General features: G+C 37.4%; 1 protein-coding gene across 1 annotated transcript in view; it reads left to right on the top strand.

Annotated features, from left to right (window-relative positions):
- Positions 1–25,129, top strand: part of snx25 (sorting nexin 25) — a gene marked incomplete at its 3' end in the record, with an annotated part of 106,206 nt that overhangs the window by 27,779 nt on the left and 53,298 nt on the right. Inside the window, exons 5-6 of the mRNA XM_079839289.1 lie at positions 11,768–11,954; positions 24,418–24,488. Coding sequence (XP_079695415.1) covers positions 11,768–11,954; positions 24,418–24,488 — 258 coding nt within the window. The remainder of the gene's footprint in view (positions 1–11,767; positions 11,955–24,417; positions 24,489–25,129) is intronic.

The raw sequence follows: 25,129 nt of genomic DNA, 5'->3' as shown, positions 1-25,129 counted from the left end.
ATCAATATTAAGAAGTAGTATTAAAAAAAGAACAAATAGCCTAATTTTCTGCTATATACAATTTCATAAAATGATCAGCTAGCTAACAACAACTTTGTTCTGGGTTCACCTCACTCCAGTCTAAACTAAATGATTGTAGGCTATTTATTTTACTACACATTGTGAACATAAATAAGCTGAAAGACTGTGGATAATTAACACTAACTCTTGCTAAATTGAGTGTGCACACTTTATTTAGACACTCATTTCAGATGCATTCTGAGTAAATTAATAAACCGATTCGTGAGTTCAGTGTTGGACAGATCAGTTGTCGTTAAAATGATTCGGTTCAAAGGAGTCATCAGGTGATGAATCGGACATTAGCAGACGCGGTGTGTGTGAATCCCGTCTGTTAGAACATCGCGAAAGATTTGTCAACACACAGAAAACACTTCATAACCGGACAGGATTTGTTTCCCGTGTATTGAAAGTATGGTTTATGTCAGCTGGTCAGAGAAGAGTCAACGTTTTTTGAGCGCAATTCACACTAGGGATTGACCGATATGTATTTTTTAGTGCCGATTCCGTTTTTTTTCATCAGCCTTAGCCGATGAACGATACGGGCTGCCGATTTTCTTGAGCCGATATTTGAAACCGATTCTGCTTTTGCTCCCTCAATTTACATCATAAAAATGACACAATGATCAGGATGATAACAATTTAAAATTTACAATTTAAAAAAAAGGAACATTTATTGAACTAAAAAAACCTATATTTAACAAATAGTAAAAACAGGTGAGGTAGAACAAGAAAAAAAAAGAGTTCAGTGGTGAAAATAAATTCTGAAAATAAATATTTAAGCATAAATAAAATAATTACACTATTGCACACAGTATCAACAAGCAAGCGGAATAATAAAGTGCACACTGACTGTACTATACTTAAAACTATTTACAACCTAGTCATTTAATGGTTACACTCTAAAAAATGCTGGGTTAATTGGGTTGTTTTAAGCAAACATTTAACCCAATTGATGGTTTAGTCCATTTTTAACCCAGTATTGTTTAGAGTGTAGGTGCACTTCACTTAATCTCTTGTAGAGAAACACCAGCGGTAATTCAGGAAAAATCTCCCAATGCTCCACGTGAAACTTCAGTCTTTCCACCTTTTACCATTGTGTCAATTCTCAGTTGATTTTGATTAATATGCGCGAGGGAGAGCGAGAGAGTTTGAGGACGGTGAGAGCTGCCCTGTGGACGCCTGTCTGTAAATAATGCAGGGGAAAAAATATCGGCGAACGCAGCAGCCTTGTATCGGCCGATACACGTAAAAATCGCAAATATCAGCCCGATATATCGGTCTAACACTAAAGGTCCTTTCACACTAGACGCGATTTTGACTCGCGAATAATTCGCGCGATGGTTTTATTTTTTGATCAGCTGTTTGTGTAATGAGAGCTTTCACACCGAACGCGAATGTGCTGCGGCGAAAAAACAATGATTATTTTTTTCGTTTCGATGTCGATTTTTTTAACACTCGCTGCGATAGAAAAGGCTTAAACCAATCACATACAAGGAAACAAAGGTCACGAAATGTCCAGTTGATGTCACTAGCCATTCAATCAACATTAACCTTTGCCAGGTATGGCATTTCTCACGAGATTACAGCTGTAGTTGTGTTTACAGCTGCACAGATGCAGATGTGTTTGCCCACTTTAGGCTACAGATTACGATATTATAATCAATACATAGATTTTTTTTTTTTTAATCTAATTGCGTCCGCGACTATAGAAAGTGAATGTGTTTCCGTCAGTACGACTGTGGCACTGAAATGTTTACATTGTGACTCAACTGGAAACACAGCAGCTCCGGATCGATTGGTTCCTGAAGTGTGTGTGTGTGTCGTCAGATGCGCTGCTACCGTCTCTCTCGAGCTCCACAAATTGTCACACGGACATTTGAAGTAAGTGCGGAACCGGCCATGATAAAGTTTTAGCTCCTGTACAAGATGAGCAAACTCCCCTTCAGACTCTCTGTTCTTTAAGACTGGCTGCACCCAAAACCTTCTTCTCTGTCTTTTAAATCAAATGAAAAGCTCGTCTTCACTGGACGATGAAGTGTCCGTGTTTTCTCAGCTGTCGCCGCAAATGTTTGTGAATGTTGGAGCTCTGAAACGTCACAGACGTCGCAAACTTGCGTCGCGGCTGATGTGAATGGTTTTGACGCGAACTATTCGCACACGAAATATTAGTTTTTCCGCTTCGCTTTTTCGTTACGCGTCCGGTGTGAAAGGGCCTTAATTCACACCCAGCGGTAATTAAAGGAAAACATCGTCTGATAGCGCCACATGCAACATGGATTCGGTCTTCCCACCTTTTGATTTTGATTAACGTAATGGGCCCTATCTTGCACCCAGCGCAATTGACTTTGTACACCGACGCATGTGTCATTCCTATTTTGCACCCGCGCAAAGCGCGCTTTTCCCTCCACAGAAGCACGTCGCTAAACTAGTGAATGAACTTGCGCTCCCTGGGCGGTTCAGCGCAAAAAAGGAGGCGTGTTCCGGCGCAAACAATCCCTGGTGCTATTTTGCTGTTCCATTAAACAATCGCGCCACTGACCAGAAAAAACCTAGTCTAAAGTCAGTGGCGCGTTGCGCGTTGTTCATTATGCTATTTTAAGGGCGCATGCTTGACCATAATGTATAGCGTGCACAACGCGCATACACTTTGCTCATGTAATCTACACAGATGCAACAGTTATTTTTGCAAATCATAAATTGTTACACTAAAAAAATATTAACACATGAGATGACGGAAATCATTGTGGTGTGCCACGAAGATGTGAAAAAATAGGCATAAATCAAATGATTCAGGCTAATTGTAATAATTAAGGATAAGACCTGTTTGCCCAATAGTGGCGAGACATATATGTATATAAGGACATCTGACAAATTGGTTTGTCCGTCAAGAACCAGGAAAAAAAATCGACTGAAAAACTGAAAAAACTGAAAGACTGAAAAAAAAAAGACTGTGAAATCACCTTTACCATAATGTACAACATTACAACTTCACTTCTCTGTCTTTCACTGCTCTTACAAGAACATCAGTCTCCTCGGCTGTGAACCGCTCCTGGCGTGCGCCTGGTAAATACGCCATAATAATAGCAATCCATAATGGAACTTGCGCACCTGCTTTTAAAGGGAATGTTGGATGACGCTCGGATTGGTTTATTCACGTTACGCCCAAACCACACCTATGAATAATGAAGCTACTTCAGACCAACCCATTTTAGATTTGCGCCGGGCGCAAGAGCCATTTATCCCGCCGGGAAAATAGCAACAGCGCCGAGACCCGCCCACAAAGTTACTTGCGCTTCGCGGTTTGACACTTGCGTTTCAGATCGTTAAAATAGGGCCCAATATGTGAAATATTAGAAAGCTAAGAATGCTTATTTTGAAGACAGAGAGCGTGTGAGGAGCTCTCTGATCATTTTCTCTGTCTACTACATCAATCATAAATCACAATAACTCATCAAATAAGGCTTTGGCGGGACAAACATTTTCAATGTAGGAAAAACCCTGCGTGACCTCAGATTGTTGGGTAGAAGTCATATAATCAATAAGATCAGCCTTTGCCATTTAACATCCTACATGCTGTTAGCTAGGGACAGATGAGTTTCATTTCATTATTTTATGACACCGGTTTATTCGATTCATGCATTTGGCACTTTAATCAATTGTATTTTATTAGTTCATGCATTTCCTGGGAATTGAACCCATGACCCTGGCATTGTATGAGCTATAGGAATATTATACTATATTACACGATACACTCTATTGCCAAAAGTGTTGTGACGCCTGCCTTTACATGCACATGAGCTTTAATACCATCCCATTCTTAAAGGGATAGTTCACCCAAAAATGAAAATTCTGTCATCATTTACTCACCCTCAAGTTGTTCCAAACCTGTGGACATTTCTTTGTTCTTCTGAACACAAAGCAAGATATTTGGAAGAATGTTTGTAATTTATTTTTAAGTAGGGAAAAAAATACTATGATAGTCATCTGTCTGCTCTATCTGCTCGGTTACAAACATTCTTCAAAATATCTTCTTTTGTGTTCAGCAGAACAAAGAAACTCATAGGGATCATGAGGGTGAGTAAATGAAGACAGAATTGTCATTTTTGGGTGAACTATCCCTTTAATCCGTAGGGTTTAATATGGAGTGCATCTCTAACAGCTTCAGCTCTTCTTTCCTCCAGGTTTAGGAGTGTGTTTATGGGGATTCTTCATTTGTGATGTTGGACGAGAAGGCCTGGCTCTCAGTCTCCGCTCTAATTCATCCCAAAGCTGTTCAATCGGGTCGAGGACTTCAAGTTCCTCCACACCAAACTCGCTCATCATGTCTTTATGGAGACGCTTTGTGCACTGGTCAGTCATGCTGGGACAGGAAGGGGCCGTCCCCAAACTGGTCCCACAAAGTCGGGAGCATGAAATTGTCCAAAATGTCTTGGTGAAGCATTAAGAGTTCCTTTCACTGGAACTAAGAGGCCAACCCCTGAAAAACAACCCCATATCATAATCCCCCTTCCACCAAACTTTACACTTGGCACAATGCAGTCAGGCAAGTCCCGTTCTCCTGGCAACCGCCAAACCCAGACTCGATCATGGGATTGTCAGACAGAGAAGCGTGATTGGTCACTCAGAGTCGTGTCCCAATACTTTTGTCAATTTCAATCATAGAATCCGTATCAGCATCAATTGTTTTGGCATGCAAGAAAACTCTGCCGTTGGTAATATTTCTCACACACAGATTAGCTTTAGTTTAGCTGGTGTGGTTTAATGAGGAAGATATTTCTATAATACAGCACAAGCCTTTGATAAGTAGATGTTCTACGCGCTGATAAATCCTCCTCTCACAGAACAAAGCTTTCATTCACTGACCGTATCACAACTTGAGAATTAGATTTGAGGAAGATCTTGTTTTTAGCTCGAGCTTCAGTGTCTCAGTTGGATTGGACGCAGCTGATTGTCCTCAGTGTTCACAATGCTGCTCTTGTGTAAGAACATCCACTGCAATTTTTTTTTAAATCACAAAATTGATTCCAGGAGCTCCAGATGTGTGATTGTAATTGCCTTTGATTTGCCGTGAAATGACTAATTACGACTCTTATTGGAGGCAGAGAGACAGACAGGCTGCTGGAGAGAGACAGGGAGATGATGGATTACTGCAGGATATTAAAGAGCCTCTATCATGCTTTTTGGAGATTACCTTTCATGCAGTGTGTAATGGAGTGAGCGTAAAAGCTCTGCCAAGATCAAAGTGCAGATAAATGGAGTTTGTGTCTCCTAAAGGAAAGAATCGATCCTGAACTGAGATGAGTCGTCAGTAATTCAGTCTCACTTCCTGCTGAACCTATGTAGGTTTGTAACTACTTTGCATAATGCCAGTCTATACACAATTCACAATCGGTAAGCCCCGCCCCCCTTAGTTACTGTTGCTAACTCGGACAAAAAAAACTCGGAGTTGCTATATCTTACAATATACGCGTTTCTATTACGGATTTGCTCAAAACTTTTGCGATATTTTCTAGAAGTCGATAAAAAAATATTGCGAAATGACAGCGTTTCCATTAACGGATGTTATGCGACTAAAAGCTTGTGATAAATCATTCCAAAAATCATACTACGCATGTTGTTAAGTTTATGTATATCCCAGCCACCGCACGCCATTATTTTAAATGGAAAGAGACGTGTGTGTGTGTGTGTGTGTGTGTGTTATCCAAGCACTGATGGCAAGGAAAGCCCCTTATACTTGAGCGGCGCATATGAGGTGTTATGACAAATTGTGGCATTTTATATTCTATTGTTTTTTATGAGTTTAATTAAGATCTCTGTCTCGTCTTCTGTCCAAACACACCATCATCTGTAAAGAATGATCCACTTTTACATACGCCAGGTGTGACGCATTGCTGCCACATACAGAGACGAGCGAAAAGCTTGAGTTTGCATGGTGATAACTCAAAGTTTTTTTTTGCCACTTCGTTATTTTGGCTTGTTGGAAATATAAACTGAATTTAGAAATGCTTTTGAAATGAAAAACTTTGCGTTTAATAAACAAAATAGCCTATATTTTTTAAATGAACAGCGTTTGGAGTGGAAGTGCAATCTCAGATCTGTTCCCAGAGTCCACAGCCTTTGCTGTTATTAAGTGTACACTAATAAAAGTAGACAGTTTACTGTTTATAATCATCTCTTGCACTATCTGTATGGCTAAAAATGACGGAGTATTGTGAGTTTCCACTGGAATAAGGTAATAAAAATCCATCAAAAGGCGCCGACGACTTCGTCGGACAGAGGGTTAAAGATAACGTAGCATATTTAGTTTCATATAGTTAGGCTATGTCTAAATATTATAATCTTTTAATTTAAATGTTGATTATGAAAAGTGAGCAGCATGAGTAAGGCACATAATCAGATGCGCATATGTCTGGGGACATGGATTTTGAGCACTGTGTTTTCTAGAAAGTCTTTCTTTAAAATTAATTTTGTTTCGTATAAATTGTATTTTAATTTTGATCAATGTTTAATCAACTATTTGGCTGTATATTTAATAAATAAGAAGCAAACCAAGATCGTCGGGAATGGATAGACCTAATCTTTCTGTTTTAACACATGTCTTGAATATATGTCTTAATTACAGTAGGCCTATAGATAGTTATGATATTTGTGGCTGCACCGGGGTCCGTCATTATAAAGTTACTTTTTTTTTTTACGACCACTTAGACTTTTCAGATCCTGTCCCCACTTTTTTTTCATATACCAAGTACCAATAAAGTCACCAAGTTTCGGACCATTCCGATGAAGCTACGATTTTTTTTTTTTTTTTAATAAAACGCTTCGGGTCATTTTTGACCCCAGAGGCTTAAAGGGTTATTTCACCCCAAAATGAAAATTCTGTCATTAATTCCTCACCCTCATGTCGTTGGACACCCGTCAGACCTCCGTTCATCTTCTGAACACAAATGAAGATATTTTAGTGTAAAGCTGATGCTGAGAAAGGCTTCAGATAGGCCTCCATTGGCATTCAGTACATTTACACTCACAAGACCCATAAAAGGCACTAAAAACGTCGTTACAAAGTCTATCTCACCACAGTGGCTCTACAATAATTTTACGATGCGGCGACAATAGTTTTTGTGCGCAAAAAAAAATCAAAATAACGCCTTTATCCAACTTGTTCTGGTCTTCCGTGTGTGTCTCCACGACGCATGTGCGAGAATATGACGCAGATCCGGCGTTCGGACACATGACCCAGAAGAGATTTGTTTACGAGCAGAGGAAGACGTGCGTATCTCAGCTGTTGAATTCTACAATGATCGTGCTTTAGGTCTCGGTGTAGTTCCTCAAAATGGGGCTTAAAGGCCTGTACACACCGGGACGAATATCGCGCGCGCTTATCGCCAGCGTTTTTCGTGCCGTTTTTCGGCGCGTTTTGAGTGTTCACACCCAAGCGATTTTCACTGGTGCTGCGCCGAGTGAACGTGCACATTCAGTCGATGCGCTCCCGGTACACAAGATGGTGCTGCGGCACTTTAAGCCTCTGACACTCGCTTGTCACACAGAAGGAGAAGAGAGACAGTATTTACGTGCTTGCCAAAACCATAGACATATTATGTATATGGACAAAACCATTCACACACTTTTTGCTAACTGGCAAGCAGCATTAGCATTTCATCTTCTTCTTTGTCTACTTACTACTTCGTCATCATATCAATGTGTGCTCGGCAAGAGCGTTTTGTGCTTGAGCGCCACCAAGTCGTGTTTTACTGTCACTTCAGCAGCTCCAGGCACGTGAACAAAAGCGCCGATCTCATTGGTCGGACAGTTTTTTACGCGCCGCGTCAAAATAAAAAAACGAACCCGAGGCGTTTTTTTTAAAATGACGCTTTTACGCCTGGCGTTTTGTGCGTCGGTGTGAACACTCAAATTGGCGCCCATTGTTTAGTCCCGAGGCGTTAAACGTCGGCGATAAACGCGTGCGAAAATCGTCCCGGTGTGAACAGGCCTTAAGTGGCATTTCATGGATTCCCGAACGCCGGCGCTACGTCATATTCTCGCGCATGCGTCGTGAAGGCACACACGGAAGACAAGAACAAGCTGGATAAAGTTATTTTGATTTTTTTTGTGCACAAAAATTATTGTCGTCGCATTGTAAGATTATTGTAGAGTCACTGTGGTGAGATGGACTTTGTAACGATGTTTTAAGTGCCTTTTATGGGTCTTGAGAGTGTAAATGTACTGAATGCCAATGGAGGCCTATCTGAAGCCTTTCTCAGCATCAGCTTTACACTAAAATATCTTCATTTGTGTCTGAAGATGAACGAAGGTCTTACGGGTGTCGAACGACATGAGGGTGAGGAATTAATGACGTGGGTGAACTAACCCTTTAAAGCGGTGGAGCTTCTGTTTGTCTCTGATTTGTACTGAACTCTCCACGGACAAAATCAAGCCCCGCCCTGCATGCGTTCTTGTTCCAGAAACAGTTTCTCTCTGATAAATGTCACAATAGGGAAGAAAAGACAAGTGCAACTTTCGTTTGATGATGAGTGTCTCTTTCTGCTCCGCTGCTTCAGGATGCAGCTGCTAGCGTAACTTCTAACCGGTTTTCCCGCTGCTCTGGGGTTTCACTGGGGGAAGCGATTGCATCTGTTGTCTCAGACTGGCAGGTTTTTCAGGGCGAGACGTCACCCGCCATCTCTGTCTGACAGGAATGAAGCATTGCCTCGTGCTCATCAGCCGCTTTACAGATCTCATCATGAGGACTGAAGCCTGATGGCTTTCAGAATAACACTTTGATTCGATATGTGTTCCCATTAGCTCTGTTCTGAAGCAGCATCTTAACCGATCGGAAAAACTAAATGCATGGGAGGATTGATTCCTGTAGAGTTTGACATTTTGCCAAGGAGTAAAATAGTCCATTTTAATCAAATCTATAAGTAAGATGTCAGTTTTCCACAGTTTTAATCAAATGCATGCTGGCTTGTGTATAGAGTTGGTGAGTGTGATTGTTTTTAATGAATCATTTGTTCGGTTCAAACGATTCACTGATTCATTTGAGTGTCTGTGCGGCTGAGTTATTTATTTTACCTAAAAATATAACAAATATTTGTTCATTTATTTAATGAATTAATGCTCACAGTAAAGCTGAAATAAAATATATCAGTTGAAAAACTTAAACTTATTTCAGTTTATTGTCAAGGCAATATTTCTCAGTTTAGTTTAGTTTAAGTTGAAACACTAAAATTATTAATGGAAAAATAAATAAATAAAACCAACTAAAGCTAAAACTGAAATAAAAATATATTATACCTAATAGCAATATTTTAAAAAATCTAATAAAATGACAGTACTTTAAATTAAACCAGAATTAGCATGAAAACTACAAATATACATATAAAAGCGAATTAAAATGAATAAAACCATAGTAAAATAGTCAATTTTAATCAAATCTATAAATAAGATCTGTCAGTTTTCCAGTTTTAATCAAATGCATGCTGTCTTGTGTATAGAGTTGGTGAGTGTGATTGTTTTTAATGAATCATTTGTTCGGTTCAAATGATTCACTGATTCATTTGAGTGTCTGTGCGGCTGAGTTATTTATTTTAACTAAAAATATAACAAATATTTGTTCATTTAATGAATTAATGCTGACAGTAAAGCTGACATAAAATATAGCAGTTGAAAAACTTAAACTAAACAAAACTGAGAAATATTGCCTTGACAATAAACTGAAATAAATTTAAGTTGAAACACTAAAATTATTAATGAACAAAAAAATAAAACCAACTAAAAGCTAAAACTGAAATAAAAATAAATTATACCTAATAGCAATATTAAAAAAAACCCGAATAAAATGACATTACTTAAAATTAAACCAAAATTTACCATGAAAACGAAATATACATATAAAAGCGAATTAAAATGAATAAAACCATAGTAAAACTAGTCAATTTTGATCAAATCTATAAATAAGATCTGTCAGTTTTTCACTTTTTTAATCAATTGTACTTGTAATTTAATTTAATTAACTGTCTTCTTGTGTATAGAGTTGGTGAGTGTGATTGTTTTTAATGAATCATTTGTTCGGTTCAAATGATTCACTGATTCATTTGAGTGTCTGTGCTGCAGAGTTATTTATTTTAACTAAAAATATAACAAATATTTGTTCATTTAATTAATTAATGCTGGCAGTAAAGCTGAAATAAAATGTATCAGTTGAAAAACTTAAACTAAACAAAACTGAGAAATATTGCCTTGACAATAAACTGAAATAAGTTTAAGTTGAAACACTAAAATTATTAAAAATTTAAATCTAAAACTGAAATAAAAATAAATTATACCTAATAGCAATATTTAAAAAAACGAATAAAATGACAGTACTTAAAATTAAACCAAAATTAGCATGAAAAATATACATATAAAACTAATTAAAATGAATAAAACCATAGTAAAACTAGTCAATTTTGATCAAATCTATAAATAAGATCTGTCAGTTTTTCACTTTTTTAATCAATTGTACTTGTAATTTAATTTAATTAACTGTCTTCTTGTGTATAGAGTTGGTGAGTGTGATTGTTTTTAATGAATCATTTGTTCGGTTCAAACGATTCACTGATTCATTTGAGTGTCTGTGCGGCTGAGTTATTTATTTCAACTAAAATATAACAAATATTTGTTCATTTATTTAATGAATTAATGCTGACAGTAAAGCTGAAATAAAATATATCAGTTGAAAAACTTAAACTTATTCCAGTTTATTATCAAGATAATATTTCTCATTTTTGTTTAGTTGAAACACTGAAATTATTAATGAACAAAAAAATAAAACCAACTAAAGCTAAAACTGATATAAAAATAAATTATACCTAATACCAATATAAAAAAATCTAATAAAATGACAATCCTTAAAATTAAACTAAAATTAGCATTACAAATATAAATACACATATAAAAGCTAATTACAATGAATAAAACCATAATAAAACTAGTCAATTTTAATGAAATATATAAATAAGATATCCGTTTTTCAGAGTTATTTATTTTAACAAAAATATAACAAATATTTGTGTTAATTTAATTAATTAACGCTGACAGTAAAGCTGAAATAAAATGAAATATATTAGTTGAAAAAATGAGATGTTGAAACACTAAAATTAACAATAATAAACAATTAAAGATGAAACTGAAATAAAAAATAAATTCTACTTAAATAGCAATGTTTAAAAAAATGACATTTACTAAAAATGTAACTAAAATTAGCATGAAAATTCAAATTTTAATAAAACCTCAATAAAACTAATGTTTTTTCTTTCCTTTTTTTTTTCCATTAAAACCTTTTTTTGCTCTGTAAATGTTTATTTTTTTAGTTGTTTTATTTTGTGTGAATGTGAATGCTCCCCCTAATTGAGATCTTTTGTAAAATGTTATGATTGTAAAATGATCAATATTATTTGATAGCTGTATATTTTAAAAAGCTCATGCAGCTTTTAATGAGCATTTTCTTGTGCAGCTCCAGTAATGGCCTTTTCAAAAGGGTTTCTCGACTGTAGTTTAGCACTTGAGCAGCTTGTTGTCTGCGAGGTGTGTATAAATGTAAAGTGCAGTACAAATAAAATGTATTATTATTATTATTAATTATGCTGGAACGGGCCTTAGAATAGCAGCAGCTTTTAGAAAGAAAGGGTTTTAGAAAGAAGCTTCTCATTTGTGCTGTTTGTCTTTGCAGTGCTCAAGCCATTGGTGGAGGTGTTGAGCGACCCGGACTACATTAACCGCATGCTGCTAGCTCAGTTAGAGCACCGGGAGCAGGTGAACGAGCACCATAAGAAAGCCTACACGTACGCCCCATCCTACGAGGAGTTCATCAAACTCATCAGCAGCAGCTCTGACATACAGTTCCTCAAACAGCTCAGGTACCAAACCCATCAGCACCACACTCCCTGTATTCTTTCAGCTTTTAGTGGTGCTCTTATTCACAAAAAAGTTCCATTTAATCAAAAAATATTAGTTGAAATTACTCAAAAGGAAGACCATGTTACACCAACTTGAAATAATTAAGTTAGTAGAACTTTTTGATCAAACTCCTGCATACTTCTTACTGTATGCTGCTTTTATTTCAAAAATAATACATTGTATGTCATTACAAACATACTGACATGCTTGTAATGGCACGGAAGTCCATGAACTAACAAGTTAAAGGCGGCTTTTCAATTCACCATGGATTTAATGTAGTTACTAGGGCTGTCAAAATTGCTCAAAAATGACGTTCGAATATTCCCTCTAAAAAAAGCACGAATATTCGAACTATTCGAACATCTGGTTGTGCATTTTATCAATGAGGCGCATTACGTCAATAACAGGACAAATGAATACAAAGAGACATAACTACTTATTATATAGGTAGTCTAGTTAAGTTGAAACATATTTGACAACGTATTACTACACAAAAACAAGTAAATCAACTAAAGGCTAAAGACCGCAGACCTCGCTCTCTCTCTCGCCCTCACGCTCTCTGCGCATACACATTCACACACACATTTTGAGGCTGATCAAGAGTTTTGTGCAAGCAATTTAAGGTCGCGACTCTTGTCCCAAATATAGCCGGCTTCATTCAGTGATTGAAACAAATATTAATATAAGTTTTACAGCATATTATTGAACGCTCCGAGCGAGCTGTGCTGTGGTAAACATGAAACGGTAAATAATCAAACCACAGGGTTCCTACGGGGTTTGGAAAAGTATGGAAAAGTATGGAATGTGATTTGAGTAATTTCCAGGTCTGGAAAAGTATGGAAAAAATAAATCAGAGTATGGAAAAATATTTATGTTTTCAGACTATTGTCCCTATTTCGCTTTCTAAATATAGAATTAAAAATTTCTAAATGTATATAATAAATATATGATATATACAATATATACAATCGTATCAAATAAGCAAAATATTGAGGGAGCACGCAATCATTAAGATTAGATTGTCGTTTGGATCAGTCTGCCAGCGCTGGCGATCGTTTTTACACTTGATCTGCTGGAGTTTAGGTCTGCAGTGATTGGTTGTTACGTTGTTAGGCGGCAGTTGCTATCACAGCGCTCCTACCTCAAACTGCTTGACTAAAAACACCTGGAACGTTGTCCTTGATTTTTACATTTGAGTGTGGACTTCATGGCAAACAAAATGGGAAAATGCAAGTTTTCCGAGGGCTGGCTTGCCAATCCTAAATATAAAGCCTGGTTATCCAAAGATTTAAAATTTACAAAGAAAGCTATTTGCAAACTTTGTGTCAAATCATTTGACATCTCCAATGTGGGGGAGGCGACAATTGTAAGCCATATGCTAGGCCAAAAGCATCCTCGTCTCACCATAGCATCCACCACACAAAGTCTCACAACGTTAATGGCCCAGACCAAGGTGGGACTAGGACCGACCACATCAAGTCACGAAGCCCATAATGTACAGATTGATCAAAGGTGAGCATTTGAACTAGTCAGTCTAACGTTATCCTTTAATTAACTTAACTTACTACTTAACATTAGCAGGAAGTCTAGAAAGCTGACAATCTAAAGCTAACGTCAGCTTATCAATTCAGTAACGTTACCACACCAAGATAATTATGTGAATATAGTGTTGGTGAGAAGATAAAGACCATTTCTAGAGGGAATATTCTAGAGGTCTTTGATGGACAAGAAGGCTTTTTAATAAATTAAATAATTGTATTGTGTCGCAAACATTATTATACTGGAGTGCATATCTTTTCATTGTTATAAAAAAAAGTTATCAGTGACATCTTTTAACTACATTAGCAATTTGCTGTACCTAACAGCCAATTAAGCATTGTCAATTGACTTAAGCTCTATTTTCTAATTTTCTGGTTAATTGTACATGAACGTCCCTTCTGTTTCTGTAGGGGTTTACAGTTATTTAAATGTACAAAATTACAAATATGAATAACATTGCACTGATTTAGCATTGCAGTTTTAATAAAATGCTGTGCTTTGAACTTGACTGGGTTTGGTGTTAAATTGACTTGTACAAGCAAAGTAGCTACAATTTTCAAATTTACAAATTTAACATGATAGCCTACATAGAGGTTTTGACTCAGAGTGTAACATACTTGTCAGCGCCGATAGCATTGTGGGTAAGTGCGTCGCCAACTCGCCATTTAGTGCTGTTGTGCTTCGGGAGATCCAAGTTCGGGTCCTGCCTCATGGACTTTTCGCAATCCCGCCCCCCTCTCCCTGTACTAGCTACTACTACTTCCTGTCTAGCTACTTTCCTATCCTAATAAAAGGTAAAAACGCCAATACTAAATCTTTAGAATGTAACATACTTGTTAGCAGTTGGAATTTTAAAACAATTTATCAGAACAAGTTAAATATGGTATGAAAAATCTGTAGGGATTAGGGAAGTCTGGAAATTTGAGTCTGGAAAAGTATGGAATTTTGAAATGAAAATTGTGTAGGAACCCTGAAACCAGTGGAAGCAGTGCATTTATCCTTTATTCATGCAATATCTCTTCAGTCAGTACCTCGGCTCCATTGCTTGACAGAACTCACTGAAGCCGCCCCATCCACGACACTGATCGCTCTCATGTCCTTACAAATCAACTAAATTAATTTCTCCGTTATGGGCTCTTGTCGTGTTGCAGACGGAGAGCTTGTGGCGGGCGATGCAAAGTAAGGCTGGTCCAGTTTGCACATACAAATTAGTTGCTTATATTTACAAAACGAGCCTACAAAAGCATAAAAAATCCCGTTTAATAAAGAAAAGTTCACGAAACTAAGTGAAAACTCACTAAAGTGTTTAGTGAAATTAGGAAACATTTAGATATTGAGTTGTATAAGTTAACGTTACATTTCTACATACATTTTGTTCTCATGTCAAAAGTAATATCAAGGTTTATTTTGATCTGTTTTACATGATTCTTCTGTAGTGTGGTTTTCGGTGAAGTGTGCTAAAATAAATATCGTCACCTGTGTACATTAGCCCACTTCTTCTCCACGCTTTTCCTGATAGTTTATAGAACAATTACTCCGAGTCGCCATCTGTCGTTTCAAAGAAAAGCACAACGGCGAGCGCGTCAAATATAAACACGTCGTCCGTTTGTGGAGGAGCGCGCGCAGTCAGCGGAGGCTCGCGCTAGCGCCCACTCGCAAAGCAGACAGCCACGCCTCTACTACCGCGGGCGTTTTTTCCCCCACATTTTTTTATTTATTCGAATATTAATTTTCACCTTCGAAATTCGTTTTTTAAAAACTATTCGAATATATATTCGAATTTAGAATATTCGTTGACAGCCCTAGTAGTAACGCGTACTGTAACCATGGTATTGTGGCAGAGATAGTCGAATGTTTCTACATTGTTCATCTCAGGGTTCGTACGACCTTTAGAGAGTGATATTCAAGCAGGGGTCGTGCACAGACATTTTGAGGGCCAGTGGCCCAAACCAAAAAAAAAGGGGCAAGGATTGGGTGCTTGTCCATACAAATGATCCATCTTACTCTAACTAGTCAAAACTGCTTTTAACAGTCGAAAATAGTGATATATGACATTGTATTATGTTGAATATCAAAGTCTATTTGTTAATGAGGGATTTGTGGACGCAATGTTTTGTGGAATAAAAGTGTTATAGATTTTATTTTGAAGTAAAAAGTTAAAATTAGACTCTTGGGGTAAGATGACCCAGCCATATTTGGCACAGAAGGCACCAAGTGGCATGTTGCTATTGGTGTTGTTGTTTTTAAACGTAATACTTATTGTAATTAACAGGGCTATTATTTAATAGTAATACATCTATTATGTTTTTTTTTTATTATGACATATCGTCAATTAAAATGTGGGGCAATTAAATAAGTAAATATTGATATGCTTGTACAGAAGTCATAAAAAATTTACCTTTCAGATGATTATCTTTTACTGGGAGTCAGATTTTTCTGTTATAAGTTATTCAATTATTCTACTAAATTGTCAAAATATTTTATTTTTTTTGTATTTTACATTAATGACACTTTAAAATATATATAAATAGTCATACAAATTTTATCAAAAGTGATTTATACATTCGGTCTCGTGAGTTCAGTGTTGGACAGATCAGTTGTTTTAAACTATTTATTAAAATGAATCGGTTCAAAGGAGTCAACAGGTCGCGAGTCGGACATTAGTGGACTGATAATTCGGCTGTTAGGACATCGCAAAAGATTTGTGTGAACGGAAAAAACACTTCATCACTGGATATGATTTTTTTTCTTTGTTTATTGAAAGTGTGGTTTATGTCAGCAACGTTTTTTTAGAACAGTTCACACCCAGCGGTAATTCAGGAAGAAAATCTCTGAATGCGGCCGCCAAAAAATGCAAATTAAATTACAGAGAAGCAACGCAGGTATTGATTACAGTATCGTTTGTTCTGAAGTTTATCGGTAGTCCGGTATTGACCCAATTACGTACCGGTCCAAAAACATACCTGTTCTCATCCTTAATTATAAAATATCAAATCATCAAGAAATATTTTTTGGTCAAACTTCTTCAAATTGTGACTGAATTACACAGAAAGCAAGTAAAGAGCTCCTTATATAATCCCTGAAGCTGTGGGTCAGTTCAGTGTGAGACTATAACAGAACAATTACTTTAATAAAATTAAGTCGTTAAAATTTCATTTGATCTCAAGCTCAGTGCTGTCAAATGTGCATTTCCAAGAAATAAACATGTAATGTTATTAGTAACTGCACTTATTAATGCAAAACAATTGTAATGTTATGATTAAATTGCCTTTATGATTAACAACAATATTCCTCATTTTAATAATTCATATGCAGAATAAAGGGGCGGGGCCTGGTTGAGTTAGTCAGTAGTGTGTTGAAACTGGCGGTTATGTTAAAGGGCGGGACATTTCCCAAACACTCGACCAATCACAACACACTGCTCCAGCTGACCAATCAGAGCACAGTGTGCTTTTCAGAAGGAAGGGCTTCATAGAGACAGGAACTAAACAGAGCGTTACTGATTTGCGCAAAAATTTTGCGATATTTTCTAAAAGTCGATAAAAAAATACTGCGCCATGACGGCGTTTCCATTAACTGATGTTATGCGACTAAAACAATTTTTTTCCTCTTGTGATAAATCATTCCAAAAATTATGCTACGCATGTTGTTAAGTTTATGTATATCCCAGCCACTGCACGCCATTATTTTTAATGGGAAGAGACGTGTGTGTGTGTGTGTGTGTGTTATCCAAGCACTGATGCCAAGGAAAGCCCCTTATACTTGAGCGGCGCATATGAGGTGTGTGTGTGTTTCTCTCTCTTTATCTGCTTCAAGGTCTTGATAAATTGTGGCATTTTATATTCTATTGTTTTTTATGAGTTTAATAAAGATCTCTGTCTCGTCTTCTGTCCAAACACACCATCATCTGTAAAGAATGATCCACTTTTACATACGCCAGGTGTGACGCATTGCTGCCACATACAGAGACGAGCGAAATGTTTGAATTTGCATGGTGATAACTCAAAGGTTTTTTTTTACCACTTCGTTATTTTGGCTTGTTGGAAATATAAACTGAATTTAGAAATGCTTTTGAAATTAAAAACTTTGCGTTTAATAAACAAAATATATTTTTGAAATGAAGACAGCGTTTGGAGTGGAGTGCAAAATAATCCACGGCCTTTGCTGTTTTTGTGAGTGTACACAAATAAAAGTAGACGTTTATAGTTTATAATGATCTGAATGGCTAAAAATGACGGAGTATTGTGAGTTGTTTCCGCTGTCATAAAGGAAAAAATCCATCAGAAGTCGCCGACGCCTTCGTCGGACAGAGCAAACGTAGCATATTTAGTTTCATAGTTAGGCTATGTTTAAATAGGCTATTATGTTTTTTTAATTTCATATGTTGATGAGTGAGCAGCATGAGTAAGGCACATAATCAGATGCGCATATGTCTGAGGACATGGAGTGGGGTCAGACATGATTTTGAGCACTTCATTGAATTGTGTTTTATAGAAAGTCTTTCTTTCAAATTGATCAAAATTAAAATACAATTTATACAAAACAAAACCAATGTTTCATCAACTATTTGCCTGTATATTTAACAAATAAGAAGCGAACCAAGATCGTCGGGTATGGATTGACGTGCGTAACTGGCCTGTTTCTGTGCCCTTTGAGTACGGCTGAAACTATAGCGCCTTTCTGTTTTTATACTTTTATTGAATATATGTCTTAATTACAGTAGGCCTATAGATAGTTATTTATTTGTGGCTGCACCGGGGTCCGTCATTACTAGGTTAAAGTGACGCCACTGTCCTTATTAGGACAAAATATATGTCGTTTTAACGACATAAGATCTCGTTATTACGACATACTTGAGTGGAAAAAAATGATATGTAGGCCCTATGTGGGAGCAATGCGTGACCGTACCAGGTGACCAGTTTCCATTGCAGTTTTGCGAAAATGTCCTTTTTCGAATTGCCTGAAAAACCACCTCATGCGAGCGTAAAGAAATGTTTGCGATATATGGGAGTTTTTGCGAAATTGACGCGTTTCCATTGGGCAATTCGCAATTTCAATTTGTGCAATTTGAAGGGCTACTGACAGACTATGAAGAGACGAGCTGCAACAATGGAGAATATGAGGAAAATAATCAACATTCAAGCAGGAAAACCTGCTCTAGTACAGCCCAAAAACACAATCAAGACTCTGGAAAAGGGCATAACATGGCCTCTTTAATATTGTGTGGTTTTTTTATAGCTCCAGTCGGAGGTAGCGGGTGACTCACTAAAGCTGTCTGGATTTTGGCCATTTCGCCACATCCAAACCTATTTATTTCAGTGTATAAATAGTCCTGTTGGAAAGCAATTTCTATTACCTTCGCTCAGACAAATCACTCTTTGAATAGGTGAACTGGAAGTGGCCGCTGTCAGGATCAGGTCGCATTTGTCATTTGAGGTTTGTTCCGCTCTGGATGAATTATCTGTGACATTTAAAGGCTCGGGGGAAACTTTTCATCCGTATTGATCCGCAGGCGTAAAGGATGGAGATGGATCGGGAAGCGACAGGCTCTGGCGTTCTGTAATAAAAGCGCTGTGATTATAGTCATTTCTTGATGGGTGTTAGACAATTTCAACCTGTCTGGGGTTGATTGAGTCATTGCAACTGCTTTTCTAAAGAAGTCTTTGAAACCTTAGTAGGAAGCAAGGCCTGGAGGAGAAACCCATTAAACTGTGCATTGAATCAACAAGAAAGATCTTTAATCAAGCTCAGCCGATGATGTGAACTCAAGCTGTATTGGGTTATAACTATGCTCTCAGAAAAGTAACACGGTTGACAATACTTCACTTGTCAAAGTCATTATTTGCATATGTTTATGAGGGACTCGTTTTGGAGAATGACCTTAAATATCTTCATATCATGTGGTATTATTATTAAAAACCGATGATATCTGTGCTGTCACATTTAATACCAGTCAATTATCTGAGACCTATGTTTAAATGACGACTGTAAGCCTCGGTTGCATCAGCCGAAGAGGGTGTTTTTGTAAATGTGCTCTTTTAGACGTGCGCAAACAGGCTTTGTTTGAAAGCTGAAAGGCAGAGAGAGCAGCAGAAGGATGTTCATTGTGTCGAGGAAATTCAGCGTCTATAATTCGACCATCTCAGGAGGTCAGGTAATGAGGTTGTTGCTGGGTGACACAGTTGTGTTTCATGTTTTCATTTCCTTTTAGAAGAAGTAGAGGACCAAAGCTTCAAGATTAGTTCTCTAAAAGAAGAGCTATGCAAATTGAGTTGGCCTTCACATGTGTTTGTAAGTCGAAATAGTGAGGTTTAAATTAGAGCCCGAGCGAAATGGGTTTTTCGGGACCGATATTAGGGATTTTAAAAAGTCTGATATCGATATATATCAGCCGATATTATATTATAGTACAGTACCACACACTTTCCCATTGATGTGTCCAAACTTTTGACTGGTACTGTGTATATAATGCCGTATATACATGTACATAAATACAACAGAACAAACATACAAATGAAAAACAGTTCTTTTCAGGTTTTTCATAGGTCTAAACTAGATGTTCAGGTACAGAAATAGTAATCAAATGTCAAATATCACTGCATAGTCTTCACTGTTTAAATATAGATTAACCCTTTATACGCACAACCGGCGCAATTTCATAGAATGTTTCTGGACAGATTCACGCCCACTTTTAGGGGAAAATAAACTAGACTCCCATAGACTTCAATACAAAATAGCAGCACAAAACAACGTCTGGCAGGCTTGAATAACTTCACCAATATTAAACATGTCAAGTAATTATATGTCCAGCCTGCCATAGAGTGTGAAATATACATCCACACACTTAAATTGTTCTATTCAAAAAAGAAAAATCAGGCTAGTTGTATGGCTGGACAGAAATGTGCACTCAGTACTCTAAATATAAAGACATAATATATACATTTAAAGATGTTTACTAGCAAAAACGAAGTAAAATCATTCACTTGTTACACCAATTTGACGCTGGGAGAATGAAGGGACATGTTTTTAAATTGACCAAATGAAGTGTGTGGATGTATCTTTCATGCTCTTGGCAGGCAGGCTGGACATATAATAACTTGACATGTTTAATATTGGTGAAGTTATTCAAGCATGCCGGCTGTGTACAGACGTTGTTTTGTGCCGCTATTTTGTATTGAAGTCTATGGGAGTCTAGTTTATTTTCCCCTAAAAGTGGGCGTGAATCTGTCCAGAAACATTCTATGAAATTGCGCCGGTTGTGCGTTTAAAGGGTTAATCTATATTTAAACAGTGAAGACTATGCAGTGATATTTGACATTTGATAACTATTTCTGTACCTGAACATCTAGTTTAGACCTATGAAAAACCTGAAAAGAACCGTTTTTCATTTGTATGTTTATGTTGTATTTATGTACATGTATATTATGTATATACTGCATTATATACACAGTACCAGTCAAAAGTTTGGACACATCAATGGGAAAATGTGTCCAAACTTTTTTTTGCTGGTACTGTACTATAATATAATATACGTATAAATAATATCGGCCGATATATATCGATATCAGACTTTGACGTCGTTTTCTGCCGTTATTTTGTATTGAAGTCTATGGGAAGTCTAGTTTATTTTCCCCTAAAAAGGGGCGTTGACGAAATTGACAGTTAAAGTTCCCGGATGTGCCGGTAGTCCGTATTAAAGTTATTCAGTCAAGAGCAGTGTGATTTTTTTTTTAACTCGTCTTTTTTGAGAAAACATTTCCCTGCCATGGGTTTCCGTGTTTTCACTGTTATACGGTAGGGGGCGCTATTACACATCTCCTGAACGAGGACAGGATCTCTTGATTAAAACACATGCAAAGAAGAAGCAGAAACAAGCGATCTCATATGAGCAGATGCATATGTAAAATAATGCGATCATCATCATTAAACAGCTTATGGGTGCTGTCTGTTAGTCATCACGTCACCTCAGCTCCGCCCACGTCCCGCCTCTTTACCCATTTTCTATTATCTGGGAGTGATGCGATGCCAAGATGGCGACGGCCAGCTCGACCCGACTTTACGCTTCAAAGCTGCTCTATAGAATCCTATGGGTGACGTCACGGACACTACGTCCATATTTTTATACAGTCTATGGTTTCAACACACTACTAACTAACTCAAGCAGGCCCCGCCCCTTTATTCTGCGTATTAAAGGTAGGGTAGGTAGGATTTGCTTAAAAAACGTTTTTTTCCAAATTTGTTTAAACTTTCTTTATATATAAATACATAATTAAAATGTAAGTACTCTGAAAAAGAAAGTATAAAAATTGAGTGTCTGTAGACCTCTCACGACTGTTTTAAAGACAGCTCATTATTTCCATTCACTCCACCTTCTCCCTTCTGGGCTCTTTCCAAAGCCACGCCCCCAAAACACATGAACGCGCCACGCCCACTTCTCAGCTGAAAGACGCATTATTTACCAGAGACGAGCGGAGAAGAAGTGCATGTAGTGACATCATGTCAGAATCACATGTAATAAAAAATCTAACTTTATCATTATGAATATAAACAAATAAGATGTCTTTTAGTACTCACTATCAAGCTAGAATACCGATACTGGTAAAGTTTAAAATACACACACAACACCGTGTCTACGACACACACAGATACAAGATAAAAACATTGGTAGAGAATATAAAAACAAACCAAGGGCCGAAATAAACGTGCAGGTAAAGTTCCCGGTGAACATGGTAGAAGAGTTTAGACAGAGGGTAGCAGCTAAAGCTAACTTAGCTCTAAAAAAAGCTCCTGGATGCGGTGTACTAGCTTTTACACATGCATTTTATTATCTAAAGTTACATTTTGCAAAATTCAACACGACAGCGATCAACTTGAGCTAAGCATATTGAGTATTTATCATCTCTACTAATGGTTCGCTAAGTGTATAATATTGTAACTTTATGCTAAGTAATGTTATGTTAGCTATATTAAGCAGCTACGTGTGCTAGTGAGACATGCTTCATGAAAACATAAACCAAAAAAATTTATAATCAGAATGAAAGATTGCCTGTCCAGCAGAAATGCAGCCTCTTGAACTCAAACGGGTGCGCCAGGGTTGCCAGGTTTTCACAACAAAATCCGCCCAATTGCTACTCAAAACTAGCCCAAAACAAGCCCAATCGTGTTTGGGGGGTAAAATATGTGTCTTTTTGGTAGGGCTGCCTGCTAAAATTCGCAAATCCCGGGGCTAAATATCACATAATTGGGGTCGCTTCAACCCGCGGACATGAAAAACAGCCGCCGCAACAGTGTTGAAGTAGCTCGACTTGGCAACACTGGGGCGCATGAGGGCAGATCCTGGAGCAAAAGCGGCGGTAGCCATGGTAACGAGAGAGAGTGACAGTCGCCCAAGCCAATCACTTGTTTCGGCCCGAACCAAAAATAATGAGCGGTTTTTATTGCAGATTAAAAAGTCTAGAGTCACTCGATTTTTATACTCTCTTTTTCAGAGTACTTACATTTTAATTATGTATTGACATTAGGGATGCAACAATACAGTTAGTCCACGGTTCAATACATACCTCGGTTTTTACCCACGGTTTTCGGTTCGGTTCGGTTCTGACGGCTTGTCACATAAATTTTTTGTTATTCTATTCTAAGGCGACAGGAACCGCAAGAGGTTAAAAAGAAAAAAGACTATTTTTTTATTGCAATACTCTTTCTTTCTTTTACTTAAAAGAATTGAAAAACCTTACTTAAAGTTAAAACTTTACTTAAAAAAAACCCTTGTACACATTCCTAGTGTATTGGATAATATACAATAAAAGATTTACACTGGCAGCTCAGAGCTGTACAGCAGCATTTAAGTATGAAATGAATGAATGAATGTAAAAATAAAACACTACATAGACTTCACTATAAAATATACACTGATTCTTATTAAAGCTACTGTATTAGTTTTTCAGTCAAGAGCAGTGAGTGATTTTCTCTTTGTCTTTTGTTGTTGTATTAACATTAAAGGGATAGTTCACTCAAAACTGAAAATTCTGTCATCGAGAAATGAATACAGGTTTGGAACAATATTAGAGTGAGTAAATAATGACATAATTTTATAGGCGAACTGTCCCTTTAAGGACCGCGTGTTCACTATAGGCTGCGCTGCTGTCAATTTAAGACCTTTGTGCATCTAATATACGGACACACACTGGTTTACTTTCACTTTAGACATAACCGACTGTGTTTATGTTAAACTTGTATGTATTTGACAGTATTAACGCAGTAAGACGATTACTTAGTCCAGTAATCACGTGTTTGACAGGCGTTTAGTGCGCGCGCTCTGAAAAGCTCATGTTAAAACCGCGCACGCGAATGAGCCGGCAAGGATTTAAAACACACGCAAATAATGAACTTTCATGATTGTGAATAACTCTAGTGTCCAGTGAGTATAACTCCACCACTATCCTGTGATGTGAATGTATGTCGCGCTGTTCAGTATTGGGATGGAGGCAAATTATAGAATGTGTAGAAAAATAATTAATTAAATGCAAAACCGAAAAAAACGCAATTCACAAGCGCGTATTGAACCGTGAATGCCGTACCGAACGGTTCAATATTATATTGAGAATTGTGGCATCCCTAATTTCAACACACTACTAACTAACTCAAGCAGGCTCCGCCCCTTTATTCAGCGTATTAATTATTTATAATGAGGAATATTGTGACGTGTTTGTTCCCGGAAGAAAACTCAAGACTACACTGGAGGCGTTTCAGGAGTTCAGAAACACTGATATAGAGAAGAACTCCCGCTGGAGGGACGCTTTCATGCTCAAACGCCAACATTACACACTAAAGACTGATGAAAGGAAAAGCAGAAAGTCATGTTGCTCTGGTCTTGTCTTCCTGCAGGTATCAGATCGTTGTGGAGATCATTCAGGCGACCACAATCAGCAGTATCCCACAGCTCAAGAGACAGAAAGGTAAGATGATCGGCCAATCATAGCGCTCCTCATTTAGGGATGCAAACTCTGAGCCAGTGCTTTATTTCTCCTCTGTCTGCATTTGAGTCTAATTATGACCTTTGATGGTGAGTTTCATGAAGAAAGACAAAATCAAAGATGTAATAATGTCAGCTTCTGAAGCTGTCTGGCCGTGCTGCTCTGTGATTGGCTGACGGGTAATTGCACTGAAGCTGGTTGCAGACAGTGGGCCGCAGTCGCCAGCGGTGACATTTACAGCCCATAAACACATCAGTACAGGAGTTATCACTGTAACTGTGTTTGGGGAAATGAGGATTGTTCAGGACGGACACAAGGCCTGTGTTTTACTGTGGTGAACTGCTCCTGGATCAGTCATTCTCCCTCTTCAGTGACACAGCGTCTGCTTTTAATAAAGGGACCTTGTGAAAGTTTGTTTGTCCTCATGGATTGATGTGTTTATTTGACCTGATGGGCCGCCGGATGGCAGATTTACTCCCTCTAGTTTGCCACTAAATGTTCTGTCGATAAACTAATATTACCCATACATTTGATTGATGGCATTTTTTTATTTTTTTATTTATTCGATTTTTTTTTTCTTTTTTCGTTTATTTATTTATTTTTCTTACAATTTTATGGAATGT

This window comes from Gobio gobio, assembly GCF_949357685.1.
Source record: "Gobio gobio genome assembly, chromosome: 16".
Classification (NCBI taxonomy): domain Eukaryota; kingdom Metazoa; phylum Chordata; class Actinopteri; order Cypriniformes; family Gobionidae; genus Gobio; species Gobio gobio.
Note: the sequence above shows the minus strand (reverse complement) of the source record. Positions and strands in the feature narration are given on the sequence as shown.